The 16,804-nt window shown below is 40.4% G+C and overlaps 2 protein-coding genes across 3 annotated transcripts; one reads left to right on the top strand and one right to left on the bottom strand.

The window, feature by feature from the left end:
* Positions 1–30: 30 nt before the first annotated feature.
* LOC145447360 (leucine-rich repeat-containing protein 45-like) lies at positions 31–8,091 on the bottom strand. The gene is made up of 4 exons (XM_080325776.1): positions 6,604–8,091; positions 5,094–5,495; positions 2,190–2,345; positions 31–1,117 (listed from the first exon to the last, which is right to left on the bottom strand). Exons 1-4 carry the CDS (start codon positions 7,900–7,902, stop codon positions 944–946), a joined length of 2,031 nt encoding a protein of 676 aa, XP_080181902.1. The 5' UTR covers positions 7,903–8,091; the 3' UTR covers positions 31–943.
* A 296-nt stretch (positions 8,092–8,387) lies between these two features.
* On the top strand, positions 8,388–15,676 carry LOC145447363 (translocation protein SEC62-like). Of its 2 annotated transcripts, none has more exons than XM_080325781.1 (8): positions 8,388–8,685; positions 9,467–9,578; positions 10,383–10,488; positions 11,236–11,506; positions 13,304–13,427; positions 13,497–13,628; positions 13,694–13,873; positions 15,303–15,676. In XM_080325781.1, exons 1-8 carry the CDS (start codon positions 8,641–8,643, stop codon positions 15,452–15,454), a joined length of 1,122 nt encoding a protein of 373 aa, XP_080181907.1. In that variant the 5' UTR covers positions 8,388–8,640; the 3' UTR covers positions 15,455–15,676. The 2 variants fall into 2 exon arrangements, with proteins under 2 accessions (XP_080181907.1, XP_080181906.1); XM_080325780.1 differs by lacking the exon at positions 8,388–8,685 and adding an exon at positions 8,836–9,032.
* The last annotated feature ends 1,128 nt before the right edge of the window (positions 15,677–16,804 follow it).

Raw genomic sequence — 16,804 nt, 5'->3', positions numbered from 1 at the left:
CCTATCCTTCGAGAAACGTTCGCCAACACATGAGGTGCAATACGAGATTTTTTGAAGAAATACAATAATCAGAAACAGATACGATCATGAAAAATAATGCGTTGATCTATGATAGTAACACTTTTCAAGCATACGCCACGATGCAACAGCGTCACTATTTACACGACACGCGGTCAGCAGCAGAGTGAGCCGATACAGGACGCCGGTTTATCGCACCGAATTATAAAGAGCTCATACGGTTTCCACTGAATTCGGCATTATAAATGTAATAACTATTATTATTATTATTATGAAAATGAATGTTTCACTGAATATGAACGTGAATTGTGATATGCGGCACTTGGGGAATTCAGCACACGGTTTCTATATAATATATTATCGTACACTGTGTAGAACAGGGGTTCTTAAACTTTTCTGATCGCGGATCCCTTCAAAGTTTGTGGGTGGTTGCGCGTACCCTTAAATTTGAGAAGCCGATGAATGCAAGGTCATCTCATCAACCTCAACTCCATTCCACGCCTAAAATAAGCAAACTAATGACTAGACAAGGCAATCACATTACCACTCACGACATCATTCTCAAAGGATAATCTGTTATTCTATAGTTTCTAGATGACGCATTGCCCTTACAAGGACCCCCTAAAACTAGTTTGCGGACCACTAATGGGTCCGTAGATCCCGGTTTAAGGTTGGCACGTTTCGCGCTATATAGTTCTGTAGCGTTTTCAGGAAAACCAGAAATTGAATCAGAACCAAAATTAGAGTGCGGAAACATTTCACAAATTAGATTACAATTAAGTTACTAGCATTTCGCTGTAATTAGGTGAGTTAGATACCTAGCATGATCCAGATGTACAAATCTGCCGCCAAGCGCCGAATTCACAGGTAAACCGCTCATCCCGCCTGACGTGGATAAAGCCCGCGACGGAAGAAGCTTCCAAGTTCATTTTCGCGGCGATGTCGATCTGATCTTCGATCCTTGGACGTAGTTCAAAATGGCGGACTGCAGAACGGCGGCCCTTTGGGCTTCGTCCTCTCGAATCCGTTCGATGTCGTCTTCCACGCGTCGTAAATTTTCACCGAGCCTCTCGATCTCCTTGTTTTTATCCTCCAGAATCTGGGATTATCGGAGAGCACATGAGATTGTACCGGGGTTACAACCCTGCATTTCAGATCTCTCATATTCTACTTGTACATGAAATAGCGTGGGCGTTGTAATTGAGTAGAAATTTGTGACATTACTTCTTTTTGAGAAGCAATGCTGATCACTAGGGCGTTTTTTTTTGACATGTCAAAATTTGTCAAAATTTTGTCAAAATTGTAGCGTTTGGTCAAAATTTGTCAAAATTATTCATAAAGTCAAAATTTTTTTGACGTCTGCATTTCGTTTGTATCGTAGATTTTGCACTGTCGGTGAACTTATCATTTGATATTTTACAGTTTGTAGCCTACTTTATAGGCCTACCGCTGTAAACGGCTAATTGTCTGCTCATTGTGAATCATAAACGGTCAAATAAAACAAATAGGTAGACATGGTGTTATGGTCAACGTACCGCAATATCCTAACCGAAGAACGACTTCTTGGGCATTCCATCATTCTTATATTAAGAAGCGTATGATGAAAAATTGTGATGTAGACAACATTGTCAGAATGAAGAAACACGGTGTGTGACCAGCAGTGTACACACAACTTGAGTGTTGTCAGCCAACAACTGCTACTGTTGAGCGTCCTTGGCAAGCTTCTTAGTAAGGACATACACTTTCTACCCAAGAATGTAGGGAAGTATCTCTCGTTGTAGTACAAGAAAATTTAATTATTTCTACCATAATACGTATCGTAACCACTGGAATTCTTCATAGGGCCAGTTTTCGTTAATTTTTTTTTCATGTAAAAAGTTACCTGTTTCTAAGCCAGAAACGTTTTTTCAGGCCAAGCTACTTCGTTAGTACAGCCAGTTCCAACCAGAAATGAAGATAAGTGGTATTTTAACATAATGTGGGAAAACACCTAATTTGCATACGTAAGGTGAAAATTTGGTCAAAATTCAGTTTGTTTAGGTCAAAAAAAGTCGAAATTAATATTTTTTAGGTCAAAATTTACCTTTTTTTCGGTAAAAAAAAAACCCGCCCTACTGATCACTCTGACCAAAACCGCCTCCGTATAAAGCCAAGTTTCAGATTTCGACTACCTCTCTATGTCTGCCAGTAGTGTCGGCCAACTTCGTCTCGAGTTCCACGATCTTTTCTCTCAACGACGAGTGTTGACTGCATTCTTCTTCCAGTTGGTTGATTCTCTTCTGCATGTCAGACCGTACTCGGCCAACCTCTGCGGCCGTGTCAGCATCCTGCAAAAAAGAACACAAAATTTATTTCCTTTTGCGTTTCATCTAGAACAGAGCTTCTATATTCAACAAGGACGACAACCAGCAATATACCATAATACTGTGACATTCAATGAATTATTGAGCAATGATTTGGGGATAGGACATAGTATTTTGGTCCTTGATGTTTTTGCGCCATACACACCGACTCATGATATACACACACACGATCTGTACATATGCACCACGGGTGCATGATGTGCAAATACCGCTGGAGGTGCAGATCAGGGTTGTAATGACTCGAGTCACGATTTTCTGATGACTCGACTTGACTCGAGTCATTTTCTCAAAATATGGACTCGACTCGACTCAATATGTGTATTGGCTCAACTTGGACTCGAGTCATTGCGCATGACTCGAACCAAGTCATATGACTCGAGACTCAGACGGCTAAGACCGACATTTCATTGTAATTTCGAAGAATAGTAAAGTAACCAAGCTATAGGGATTTCGTCTATTGGTACTGGTACTATAAAATGCGACCAGAAACTATTAAAAGTGAGGAAAATTAGTATATTATAAACGCGAACCATTCGATATCACCAAACAGAGTTATAACAGTGGGTTTAACAAGACATTAACTGGAAACTGAGCAGTCAACATGATGACTTGGACTCGAACTCGAGTCATAATACCATGACTCGGACTCGAACCTATGCTCGATGACTTGGACTCTGACGTGACTCGGTGGCGAATCGAAAATGACTCGACGTGACTCAAGTCAAAACTATAAAAGTGAGATTGGCTTGTGACTCGAAGCCTTGTGACTTGGTTACAACCCTGGTGCAGATATAGCCTTGTAAGGCTTTCTAAGTCTTGCACCACACCGCCATGCTATCCCGGCAACGCGGAGCGCCAAGCGAGGAAGTCAAGGATACAAGTGTCACTAGACAGGTCTCTAATCTGACCCGGCTGGGCACCGAACCCACGACCTACCGATCAAGAAGCCGGACGCTCCACCATTACGCTATCTTGTCGGTTATTGATTCAAACTGTTTCCAATTTTTGAAGTACTCCAAGTAGGTTTTGCCCATTTGAACTAATTGCTAAATTGGTCGCATGCTCACATCACAGTATCAAAAACACGTAGCACACAGCTACGAACGTTAGTGGAAATGACATTTCTGTGTAGAAGGCCTAGCGATCAACTCGCAGCATTATCACAAAGCGCGATGAAACAGGGATGGACAAAAAAATGACAAATTTTGTTTAGTAGGCTACATTTTATAACTGGTACTATTTTCTTTGCCGTCACATGAAAGCTACATATATGCGCTTAGCGATCATCCATACTTTTATAGCGTCACGACTGATACTCGATTACTCAACGACCAATACTCAGGGCTGGGCAAAAACAAGTACTGGTAGCCGAGTGACTCAATTCAGAATCGAGTAGCATATTCAAATATCACTCATTATGACATCGCATCAGTATAAAGGATACGGGAAGGTCAAATGTACCTTTTATGAGACCACGGAGAATATATTGACATCAGAGAGAGAGAGAGTCTTTATTTTCATCCAACCAAAATACATAACACACGGCAGTGATGGTGGTACAGAAAATATGCTTGCACAGTATTCGGTATTAGATAGGAATGATCGATAAGACCGTGAAGGTCATCTAGTCTGATCACACCAGCATCAAACAGGTACACTTGACTCTAAACAGTCTGGCTGTAAAAAAGGTTACAGTAGTTAAAAAACTAAAATAAAAATTAAACGATGGTAGCAAATGATCAATGAAGCAATGTCTGGGCGAGGTAGGGCAACAGTGTTAGTGTAACGACAAGAGGTGATCAAGTAGGGCTTTTTTGAATCTATTATAAGGCAATTCACGGATATGTGGTGGTAATGCATTCCAGATGATAGGTCCCGAGTAGTCGATAGATCTCTTAGTTAGGTTGCTATTGGGTGGGGGTAAGTAGATATTTCCTTTAGACAAGGATCTCGTGTAGTGGGAGTGGACATTTTTGGCAGGTATGAAAAAGTCATCAAACACAGGAGGCAAACTGTTGGAAAAATATTTGTGAATGACTTTTGATACTTCGAAGCGATATAGTTTGTCAACTTGCAAAATTCGGTGCTTACGGTATTAACGATCATTTGGTATTTTTCGACCATACCTTCTTCATTGCACTATGCTGATGCTGTGGGTTCATCACGATTTCACAGATATACGATTTCCGCTGACGTGCATACCTTTGTATTTAAATAGTATATTCATATTGAAATGAACCCGAATATTTTCGGCTGACACTCGTCAGGGGTAATCGTCAGCAACTAGTAGAGAATTGGAAAGAACATTGTATATCAACAATCGTATCACAAAATATGACGTCACCAGCATGAAATTTCGGATGAGAGAGCGTTAAATGTACTATTTTTAGGTGATACACGAACTCCTTTTGTTGACAGAGTTGTGGTTGGTGTATTTGATGTTTTGCACGCTTCGATACCACCAATTGAGGTTTACGGCCTTCCACAGCGGATAACAGTATAGAAATTTTATTGATAAATGAACTCTTAGTAGCGAGGAGCATATAATTTCAGTACTCAAAAAATCCTCTCTCACTACTCGACTCAAATCATTAGAATTAATGCTCGATTCAAATTTGAGTACTAGAGTAATTGTGCCTATCTCTACTAATACTCGATTCAGTACTCAAGCACTCGGGTATCCGATGTTACCCAGCCCCACTAACAACCAACCTTTGAAGAAATCTGCTGCTGCAAGTTTTGGACGGTTCTTCTGAAGCCTTCAATCTCAACATTGGTGGCACTTCTCATCGCTTGAGCGTCATTTAACTCCGAGGAAAGGACTGCAATTTGCTTTTGGAGGTCGTTCTTTTCCGAGCTGGTAGCTCGAAGTCGCTGCTGAACTTGGTCCAGACTTGCTTGGTATTCTTCTTGCAGGGTTGCACGCAACTTACGCATCGCCTCGTCTGAGTTCGTTCTCTCGACGATGAGGTTCGTATTTTGTGTGCTAATTTGCTCCTCTAACTGAGAATTAGTCTGTTGCAATTCGGAAATGCGTTTGCGAAGCGCTTTTTCTGTGTCTTCGGATTCTGCTTTAACGGCCGCCACCATTCTGTGGTTGAGAGCTTCCTGATCCTGAATTGATATATCACGATAATCAGCATCAGTTTATTAAGAATTTTCATCATTTCGAGACACCACAAGACTGCGATACAATGAAAAGATAGGTGAGTGTCGAAACGACTTGGAGTTGTCTTTGAAATCAGACACCCACCTGACCTAGGCAATGACAAGAGGAGGCATGCACACTGAATGAAGAGTAAAAAAAGATAATACAAAAAAGACAAGCGACAAAATGAGGTAGCATGTGACGGAAGGCGAGATCGATATGTCAGGTCGTGGTACGGTAAACTTGATGGCTGACTAGTATTTATTCAGTAGAAATTGCTTGTATTTCGACTTGAATGTGGACATGCTTAACGACTGTCGGATAGCCGGCGTGATACTGTTCCACAAATCAGGTCCCGCATACTTGATTGAGCGATGATCTTACCTGTCGACCATGTGATAGTTGGACAAAGTAAATAATCAGATATGGTCATGAATGAACTATTTCTACTTTTTCGGAGTGCTTACTGAAACTACTTACTCAATTAGTCATGTACATGTACATAGAATACTTCCACTTCTAGTCGAACATTTACGCAAACTACTTACATTTTACTGTTTGGATTTTGAAATGTAGAAAGTAGTTTTGGGATAAGTTTGCATCATCTTTTACGAGTGAAATTGGCGCATTGTAATCTCAATGCTCTCAGTACGTGACTCAATTCACCCGTGGCAAAACTATCGATTCTTGACGTATTTTCTTTTGTTATCAAACTTCAAGACACGCATGGTTGGAAACTCGAGCCTACTGCAGCAAATTATTTGGAAGTTGCACAAAAAAGTAGCTCAATCAGATCAGTAGGCTGAAATAAAACAAGACCAACCAATGTTCACTAAATCATTGAGGATATGACGTATCATCCAAGATGCTCGAGACTTTAGTGGTACTTGGCACATTATTGCATAGTCCATGTGATGCTGGAGTTGTATTAACTACTAGCATATTTTGAAATAAATCCGTCAGTCAACAATATCACAGTAACTTTTTTCACAAAGACCTGGCTATTGAGCATGAGCACATTGAATGCACAAGTTTGCGTAAAGACAAAGTTACAAAAATATAACAATCTCGAACCTGCAGAACGTTCTGATGCCGTTTTCGTTCCTCCTCCATTCTTTGGTCGGAAACAATGGCTGAATGTCGGTTATCAGCTTTCAGCTGAGTTACATTTTCTTTCAGCGCATTCACGTGAATTTGCTGATTCTTTATTTTACTTTCCGCCTCCGACAGCTGGCTCTCGACTGTGAATAGCTTTTCATTACACTCCGAAAGACTGCACCGTAACTTATCTTCAGATAACGCTCGGTCTTCGCGTTCTTTTCGAATTTGTGATTCGTAATTTTTAACGATATCAGCAGTTTCTTTTCTTGATAAATCCAGTAATTTCTCTTGATCCTCTACTTTTTGTTGAGAAAGCATTAAAGACGCTTCCGTCATATCCAATTTTGCTCGCAAGGCGTTCATTGCAGATTTATTTTCTTCTAATGCATTTTGTAGCTGCCCGATTTTTCGTAGAGAAGATTTTTTTGTACTACTCAAATGAGCTCGAGACTGTTCCATTTCAATTTCATACTCCATCATCTGCTTTGCTTTTGAACTTTTCAAATGATCAATCTCATCCGATAAAATTTTTGTTCGATTGCGACTCATGGTACTTTGAACAACACGGTCTTGATTATAGAGAACGCTTTGCTCTATGGAATTGGAAAGATCTGTTGGGAGATTATTCCCGGTAATCTCGCATTTGACTACGTTTTGGCTATGCTGAAGTGCACTTTGCAGAGCTTTTCCACCAACGAGACCAATATTGTTCCATCTCACATCCAGGCACCGTAGGGATTTGTTAGAATGTAACGCTGTAGCAAGGTGTTGAGCGGCTACATAATTGAGTTGATTGTTGCGTAAATCTAAAGTTTCAAGACCCGTGTTAGTAGCCAAACCTTCACAGAATAGTCTAAAGGAGTCTTCCCACACTCCTAAATTATTCCATTCCAAACTGAGTGTCTTCAAAGTGTGGTTTTCACGTAGTAATAAGCCGAGAGCATCGGCACTTGTTTGACTCAAGTTGTTTCCTCGCAAATCTAATCTTTCAAGAGATGTATTTGTGTGTAAACCAGACAATATTTGCTTCACACCTTCTTCATTGAGCATGCAATCTGTGAGCAGTAGTTCTGCGAACCCTATGTCGTGACTTAGTACTTTTCCAAGGGCGCAACAAGACCCTACCGTTAACGTGTAAGATGTGAGGTCGAGTATGTGTGGCGACACATTATCCGTGGTCGATAAACTCTTTATTCTTTCCAGCACAGCTTCTTGAGGTTCAATGAAATTTTCTTTGCATACACGTAGATATGATCCTCGAAAGTCCTCCATCGATTTCTCTATTTGGACACAACGCTAAATTGCCTCGGACGGAAACACCAACACTATTTTAAATTTTAATTTCAACTGTTTTCAAATTTGGTTCTTGTAGTTTTCGTTACCGGGGACGCTACATGTCGCTGTTCACTGACCCTAATCATGAATACACATCTCGAACGATCTCAACACGTAATTTTAAAATTTATCTGAAATATTCATAGGTATTTAAACAGTACTATTAAAATTTGTATAAAATCATTATACAATTCAGATTAGCTACATCGGGATATGCAACTAATGCAGTAAATTAATATCACGAAATGTTCGTCGACTGTTCATGAGTTATAATTGGACCTTTATCAATCAAATTGATTTATATGAATGATTTATGGCATTCTCAAATTTTCATGAGATACGAACAGCGAGAAAAATGGAAACTTGCTTTTCTACGAGGCGATTATTATGGCTCTTACCATGTTTATGGAGTTCAGTGCTGTTTACGTGTAGTGGTAATGTTTTGGTTCATTGCCTTACAAAATTGTGGACACACGTCAAGATTTGTTTACCTGGAAAGTAATTTAATAGCTATTATCAGAATTCGGCTGCTTCATCCAGTGCCCATTTGCGTTGTACGATTGCTTTTTCTTAACAACTGGGCTAACGGAGGATCGTCGCTAGTGCGACACGACCGACAGTACAGTACACATATTTATCACCATCTCGCAATAACGTCGATCGGCAATACTAAGCATGGACCGTGCTGCGAGGAGAAACAGAAAACGGCATCGTTCCAAAGTGAGTTTGAAACTAACAAATTGGACGTGAAACTTATACTCCCTGCTTTTATATATTCTCTGCTATATATTCTTTCTGTAAACCAACCATATGTCCCATTGAATTACTTCCTTCCTGTTAGCTCTGCGTCAATTTTGCAATAGACGCGTGTCAAATATCTGCTGTTAATGAAGCTATACGAGGACACGTGGCATATTTAAGATCATAGATTGGATATAGGTCGTTATTATATCTGTAGTACGGTAATTGACAGTTAGATGGCATCACTGTTTGCTTTACCTGAGAAAAAATTGGAGACCAAATCCGAGGAGGATGACTTGAAGCAAGGTGTTACAGATTTTGCCAAGGTGACTTATGCTGCCATTTTCAATGGAATTTGTGAATGCAGTATATTTTGCTATTTTGAATATTCCCTGAACCCACTCTGGTTCCTGTGGTCCTGCACTCCTGTATGGATTTGGTGTCCTGTGCTCACACTATGTTTTATTTTTTAATTATTTTTTATTAAATTACTTGAACTTGGAAATTCATGGCTGCTCACCTGGTATATCAGGCAAAAAGGCCAGCGATTCCAATCAGGCCTGTGGTTGACTACTAATATCCTAATAAACAAAATATGGTATGAGACCACAGCGAATCTTCCATGAATATCTTTCCTTTTGCAATGTTTATGTCTGGACAACGTCCCAATACCTAGTTTACAGCCTTCCATCTTAGCAGACTTCTTTGAATATAGAAATGTTTTGCAACCAACGCTATTGTTGATTTATACATTTTACAGAAGCCAGAATTGGAGAGGTCCAAGCTCGATATAGAAATAGCAAAGTATCTGAGATTCAATGTTCCTCGAAAAAATACCGTGCTGCAAAAGCAACCAGTCGAGTATTTCGTAGGTATGTAGCCTACAAAATAGTGTTGTTAGTGCTTTGTTTATTTATACCTATTTTATAGTATAGTAACTTCCCCATCCCTTTTTCTCATCGCAATGATATAATGTGGTTGTCGTCAATGAATAATAGAATTCTTTCGTATTCATATATTACATTTTCACAGATTTATATAAGGTAGCTCATTGTTCTTACAATCATTTTTCTTAGCGGGATTACTAATATCAACTTACTTTTGTTCAATTGCATCCGCAACCTTATAATACTCTTATACTTCTAACCTTGTATGTTCGATAGACATAGCCTACTCTTTAATCCTAGAGTCTCAAAAACACGCCCCGCTTCGAAAGCTAGTAGGCTTCAACGATGATTTTATTCAAATATTTAAAAAAGTAATCTTTGTTGCGGCTATAGTGAATTGCTACATTGTAAATCAAATTTTCACGATGGGTGTGGAATGTTATTCTGCAAGGTCCCGTCAAATACGGCCTACTTGGCTACTTGGAAAGACGTTGAATACCCCTATTATTGATCCTGAGGCCATCATAAAAACGTAGGAAATTGGCCCGCGAGCGAATTTGAGTTTGGGACCCCTGCTTTAACCCCATTAATGTGAACGCTACTGCGCCCTTGTTGATTTGAGCTGCCTTGATGCCTCATTCTATCCAACTCATGCATTGTATCAGTGCTCTGAAGCCGTTGCTAATTGCAATAAAAATCGACTGAAAATGCTTTTCAGGAACTAAATTTTTTACCGAGCTGAGATTCGGAATGAGCTGATCCCTATATTGAATCAAGCTTGCATTTTAGGATCGAAAGCAGTCGATGTCTTGATGGCCTCCGATTGGGCTGTTCGAAAAAAGGGAAGAGATCAATATTTTGTCGGCCGGGAGGACGCAGCAACATTTCTTGATGAGTGAGTGCGGTTTTTTTGTATTAAATATCCTTCTACCCCAAATTTGAAAGCTGCTTCTTCTTGCATTCGTCGACGAATTGTCAGCTACGCGGTCAATAACAAAGTTTTTCTACATTTTAGATTTTGTCCTGTAGACAATAGCAGTTCAGAGATGTTTGAATGAAATTGTCATAAAGAGTCCGCGAAATGGACCGCTATCATAACTGAATATAATTTTTGTAAATCTCAGCAATTTGTAGTAGGCTATCAATTGTTGATATGCCCCAGTCGCAAAGGTGCGCACAATTTCTGAAGTAGCCAACTCTAACTGCTATAAGTATGCGACCCCAATCAAAACTACTTTTTAAAACTGCTTACTACAAAGCTCTCTTGAAATCTCTACTAGTTGCTCACCCTGCCAATCACCCCTGTCGAGGGTCGGCCAAAATATTCTGATATATTTCAATATGAAGATATTGTTCAATTGTATATTGAAGTTCTGTACCTCCATGAGTCTCCTGAGTACTTTCAGATATTCATTTACACTTGAAGTAGTTTTGACAGGTCTTCGAAATTACTACTTCGAATTGAATTGTAATTTAGGGTGCTACAACTGCTTCTACATGTAGCAGACCTGGTAATGCTGACTACTTCTGCAAACGAGTCAAACCTTTATTTTCCAAATTTTGAAATTGCAAATTTTTCCGAAAGTTTGTGCTTAGTGGCGAATGTTTTTGTGTAAGTTTAACTATGGTTTCGATACGTCAGGTTACTACAGAAGCGCTTCTTTTACCGAGTCATGAAGACCGAGTACGAGAAGAAGAAGAAAGACGACTCCGGCGACAACAAAGAATCCGACAAGCAGTCTCAAAACGAGGACAAGGCCAATTTGAAAAAGCGAAAAAAGCCCAAAGGCAGCGACGCAGAGAACGAAGAAGAGAAAGGTACAGACGAAGCGGAATCGAAAAAGGGAGCAAAAGAGAAGAAGGAAAAGAGCAAGAAATCGGCGGGAAAGAAAAATGAGAAGGAAGATGACAAGGTGTGCTGCATTCTCTTCCCAACAATTCTCTAATAATATCACAATTCCCATTCATATTCATTGTTTGTTTACACCAGTGTTTCCCGAACATTTTACACTGAGCGCCCCTGGGCAGCGAACTAGGTTCCAAAAGCCACCCTACCCCTCTTATCCCCAAGTAAAAGAAGTTTAGTGCATTGCACAGTAGCATTCAAAACTTCAACTATATTCTACAACTAGGGTCCAATAAGATCACACAAAGTATAGTGTCATAGTCGAGCTATATATTTGTATTCAATGATGATGGATCCCTTTTGAAACGAGGAATTCGTTAAGCCACTTGTATAAGTGCCTTAGCTTTCCCACGATGAAAACACGGCATGTAGGCTACAGCCGTTTCCTTCACAAATAAGGCGGTCATGCTGTAGAAGTTTTTTTGAAGCAGCTGTTGTTGGTTCATCATGTATTTCGTACCTCAACACGTCCTGAATTAATCTTAAATCATCATCTGCCAACGGACAAACAATGTGCTTTCAGAATTCCCGCCGGTAGCAGACTCCTTGACCACCTAATCAGCAAGCTGCTGCTGTCGTGATCATTAAAGCGTAGCCGATTAACCCTGGTTATGTGATTACTAGTCTTCTCGCCGTTCTATGGTCGGTGGCACACCCATTCTTGGGCAGCTACTTTTAAACGCTTTGATCGAAACATTAACGGCTTTCCTGTGAGCTTCTTTCAGGCTCATTGTTGTTTTTTATCAATATAATCTATAGAATGAGACACTATCACGGATCATTTTTGAGATTTTTCAAATTTTGGACAACCCTATTGCACAGTTGTTCACAATAATGCTGCATTGGCAACTGGTTTACACAAGCACAATGCACATTCATATTATCTAACAGCGCCCATTTTGCAAGTGCGCAGATTTGCGATCTGATGGTGCATCGGCGGCCCCGAATGGAAATGTTGCTACTAATGTTGCATACAATTATCGGATCGTAATATTTCACTAATGCATCATCATCATGCCTTTGTGGTCAGCTTTTCGAGTCGCAGCAGATTTTGAATCGCGTCAAGTCATTTCAAAAATTTTCGAGTAAACACCCCAGGTCGAGTCACCGAACTAATTTTCAAAGTGAATCTACTTCGCTAATACATTATTTACAGTTCAGATTAGGTTATCACTAGGGCAAGTTTTTGCAACTTTTTTTACAGCTTCTGGAAGCTTCGTAAATACTCATAATGTATGTAGTATGGTGTTTTAATCTGTTTGGAGGAGTTTTATGTTGCAACTTTTATCTATATTTTTCATGCAACTTTTTTCTGCAAATTTTATCAAGTATTGCGCAAAATATGCTATAAAACTATAATAAAGACTAAATTAATGGATTTCAAGTGGCAATGCGGCCCACCATAGGGGCCGGACGCAGGTATACTGGGTATGCCGTGTTTACCTAGCAATTTTTTCGGGTATGCGGCATACCCACTATTCCGTTAGTCATGAAACTCCCTGAACTAACTGGTAAATTGTGCGAACCCTATGTAAATAAAAATGTAACCATGATCGATTGAATAGCGAAGGAAGAAACGGAACAAGCAGACACCATGCAAATTTTAAACTGCTGGAACCTTTCGAGTATCACATACCCTCATGATTTCAAAAAATTGTATAAGTGCAACTTCTGCAACTTTTGCTAAAATTAAAAAAATAAATGCAACTCTCTCAGGTTTTTAGTGCAACAAAAACTTGCCCTAGTTATCACTAATCGAATTGCCTTCTTCAATTGTCAAAACTTAAATCACCACCTGTTACAGAAAGGGAAGGAAAAAACGAAAAAGCGCTACAAAATCGCCTATCATGAAGAGCAACTCTTTCTCGACTCTAAGGACCTTTACGTGTGGGTTTACAATCCAGTGAGCTGGAAGACCATCGCTAAAGGTTGCTTTCTGACATAATGTCGTTAGTTCTTGCTCTCTTTTAACGCTGTCCGCTCGTGTTTTTGCACAGGGATTGGATTATTATTGCTCGTCGCCGGGGGCACTCTATTCCCGTTGTGGCCGGACCAGGTCCGCGTCGGGGTTTATTATCTTTCCGTCACTGCCGGGGTGTTTATCGGCTCCGTGTTTGTGGTGGCTCTTTGTGAGTACGCGTGTTGGGCAGCTTGTTTTTTGTCACAGGTCACAAGCCTGGTTTTTGTTTCGCAGTACGGACTATTTTGTTTGGGGTCCTGTGGGCAGTGACGCTCGGCCAACATCATCTGTGGTTGCTGCCTAACCTTCTCGAAGACGTGGGCTTTTTTGAATCGTTCAAACCGCTATATTCGTACGAGTATAGGGGCCCAGAAAAGAATGACGATGATAATGAGGACGACGACTCGGGTGAAGGTGAGGGTTGAATATGACGGTTTTTGGTGGTCTTTCGACTGTTCTCAGCCAGTGTTGGGATGACTCGATTGAGACTCGAGTCAGCTTTTTTAGTTGTCTTGACTCGGCGTTTCAAAATGTGGATTGATTGATATTCGAGCCATACAATGCCCCGTTAGTTTGGTAATTAATAGCGACTCAATCTGTACTTTAATCATCTTGCAAAATGCAACGAGTTGAATCATGCTTCGTACTTCGAAAATACGGAATGATTTCGTGACTTGACGCGAGTGTGCATGTGCATCGACTCGGTGTGACTCGTGACTCGAAGGTGGTGACAGAGATGGTCAAAGTGGTCAGCAAAAGTAGAAGTAATGCCGTGAATATCTACTCGGTTACAAGTAGAAATGTTGATTTCTGTGACACGCAAAAACTTCCTCCATTGGAATTAAACAGGAGTATGGAGTGAATGTCCGCAAATTACTCGAGTAAGTACTTTCGTAAAGTAGATTTGGTCGAAGGGTCGCATACGTTTAGCTCGTTAGTTTTTAATCTTCACTAACCCGGCGAACCTGTATTCTTATTCTAATCTACAATCGGTGAACCCCGAATTTTCTTCTACTCACAAAGACGTAAATCAACCTCATTACACATCTCAAACATTACTATAGAAAACTGGTGCACAAAGTCAACTGTGCATCAACAACAGATTTGAAAAACAAAAATATTACAACAATAATTTCACTCAAAACCGGAAGATTGTGATGTATATATACTTGAAGAGCTTCTTGGAGGTACACAACTTCAATATGCAATAAAATAGTATATTCAAATTGCAATGAACCCGTAACTTTCGGCTGACACTCGTCAGGGGTAATCGTCAGCAACTAGCAGAGAATTGGAAAGAACCTAATTTACGACCCATTGCTATAAATAATTTAATCCGTAGTGCTGGGAGAGGTTCCGAATGCTTTGCAAAAGTATAATGTTTGATGACTTGAAAATATGTCTCTTGAGTCACGAGTCGTTATACGTTTCGTATATGTCGAGTCATCATCCCAACACTGGCAAAACGTTCTCACCTAACCTCTGACGGGACTTTGAGATTGCGAGCGTGAAAGTTATAGTCCTGTTTTGGTGTCTGTTGGTTTGTTTGATATTCATGGTGTCTCGACTACATTAGTTATTTTACACCAGGCCGGTATTCTTTATTTTTATTCCGTATTCAGCGACTTGTAGCACGGCCCACTTCTAGGCTTTACATAAGACACTGCTCGCGCGGATCACGTGGCGAGGAGGATCCTAGATAAACCTCCAACACTTAAGCCAGAATTCAGGCTGGAGTCGGCCTCGTGTTGTGTATGAGATGAGCTGTCTCGCCGCTAATTGTTCGTGAGATGTGTGTTCCCGAGACTTTTTCGTACAAGTTTGCACCGCTATCTCTGAACAGATTCTGCGGAAGAGGGCGATTGCGACGCCGCGAAGTCATCGGGAAAAGACGACGACACCGGTGCCGAAGCTGCTGACGGCGACGATGGCGACCGTGACAGCCAGTCCGGGAAAGATCTGGACCAGTCGGACAGCGAACCTGCCACGCAATGACGCGTTTACCATGATTTCAGAGCTTATATTCTTGCTGTTACTATGACTTGGAAAAGTATTTAGGCAATGTTTTGAATTTCCACTGCCGCCATGCTGATTATATTCGATCCACGAGTTATGGATCGTTTTTGAATTGATACATTTTTATTGCACGGGGTGTTCGATTCTTGTTTTCCTGGCTCAATGAGGTGCGCCGTGTATAAAAGAATGCTAATACGATGATGTCGTGGGATGTGCTGTTAGGACACGGGCACGTATGTACTAGTCCACAGAGATGAGCGGATTTGGAATTTCTATGTCCTAGTCCAATGCAAATCCGAAACTTCAAATCCAAAACCTGATCCATAACTTTTTTCATATTCAAGTCCATGTCCAATTCTGATCCGATTCCAACTTGAAATTTAGACTAAATGCAAGGGAGGGATTGGAAAATTTTCTTTCACAACCAACGATTCTCTTGATTTAAGATAACCTAGCATAGGGCTGCACCTCTCATGTTCATTTGCACCGAGTGAACCATAGTGTAGTGTACTATAAGTTCATCAATAACTGATCCGAATAAAGTTTGTCGCCACACGACATATTAATGTCCCAGAAAATGGTAAATCCAATCCTAATCCGTTCAGTAAAAAATCTCTAATCCTGATCCAATCCAAATCCGACAAAATTTCACAAATCCTGCTTTTTCAAATCCTAATCCATGCTCATGCTCATCTCTGCTAGGCCAGTGCTCTTCAACCGCACGATGCACGGCCCCGAAGTAAGCATGGGGTGCACTGGAGTCTACGGTGACGCTAGCAAAGGTGCTGGTCATTTTATATTTGTCAGCGACTGAAATAGGCGTCACTTTAGCCACGGGAATACTGATCTTTTCATTTTACTAGATATTTGAACACCAAGTAATTACTAGTCCAATTACTCTGGATTTGGCAGCCAGGTGGGCATTGATGACCTAGTTTTCTATTAATCCCTTGGGTATTTTTTCGGGATGAAATATCGAATCCGCGATCAACTTGAGCCGTCCCTACATGCTTCGGATAGGAATCAGCTTATTGGGCCCATTAATAATTTTGTCCTTTCAAAGCCATCGCGATTGCGATATAATGAAAAGATAGAAACATCTCGAAACGACTTGGAGTCTATGCTGTCGGACAGCGATCAATATGTGGAATGAAAACCGGTTGTTTTTGGTATGTATCATGCGAACATGTAACAACTAGAATAGAACTGGGTGAAATTTGACAACTTATCTACTGAACTGCGTCGGCTTCAGAACCGGTATAATATGATTCCATATAAATAAAACGAGATAATATCCTCAAAAGTGAACTTTCTATGACAGAGCGCATT

Source organism: Botryllus schlosseri, chromosome 9 (genome assembly GCF_051294905.1).
Source record: "Botryllus schlosseri isolate E-star chromosome 9, Bs_hap1, whole genome shotgun sequence".
In the NCBI taxonomy this organism is placed as follows: domain Eukaryota; kingdom Metazoa; phylum Chordata; class Ascidiacea; order Stolidobranchia; family Styelidae; genus Botryllus; species Botryllus schlosseri.
This window is presented reverse-complemented; position numbering and strand designations above follow the sequence as displayed.

What these genes read in the sequence shown, in the direction of transcription:
- LOC145447360 (XM_080325776.1), bottom strand. Translation starts at nt 7,902, where the DNA reads ATGGAGGACTTTCGAGGATCATATCTACGTGTATGCAAAGAAAATTTC. An exon ending in AGCAGCAGATTTCTTCAAAG is followed by an intron (nt 2,346 to 5,093) that starts GTTGGTTGTTAG and finishes TCTTTTTTGCAG; the next exon opens with GATGCTGACACGGCCGCAGA. An exon ending in CTACTGGCAGACATAGAGAG is followed by an intron (nt 1,118 to 2,189) that starts GTAGTCGAAATC and finishes CGATAATCCCAG; the next exon opens with ATTCTGGAGGATAAAAACAA.
- LOC145447363 (XM_080325780.1), top strand. Translation starts at nt 8,943, where the DNA reads ATGGCATCACTGTTTGCTTTACCTGAGAAAAAATTGGAGACCAAATCC. An exon ending in ATGAGAAGGAAGATGACAAG is followed by an intron (nt 11,507 to 13,303) that starts GTGTGCTGCATT and finishes CACCTGTTACAG; the next exon opens with AAAGGGAAGGAAAAAACGAA. An exon ending in CTGGAAGACCATCGCTAAAG is followed by an intron (nt 13,428 to 13,496) that starts GTTGCTTTCTGA and finishes GTTTTTGCACAG; the next exon opens with GGATTGGATTATTATTGCTC.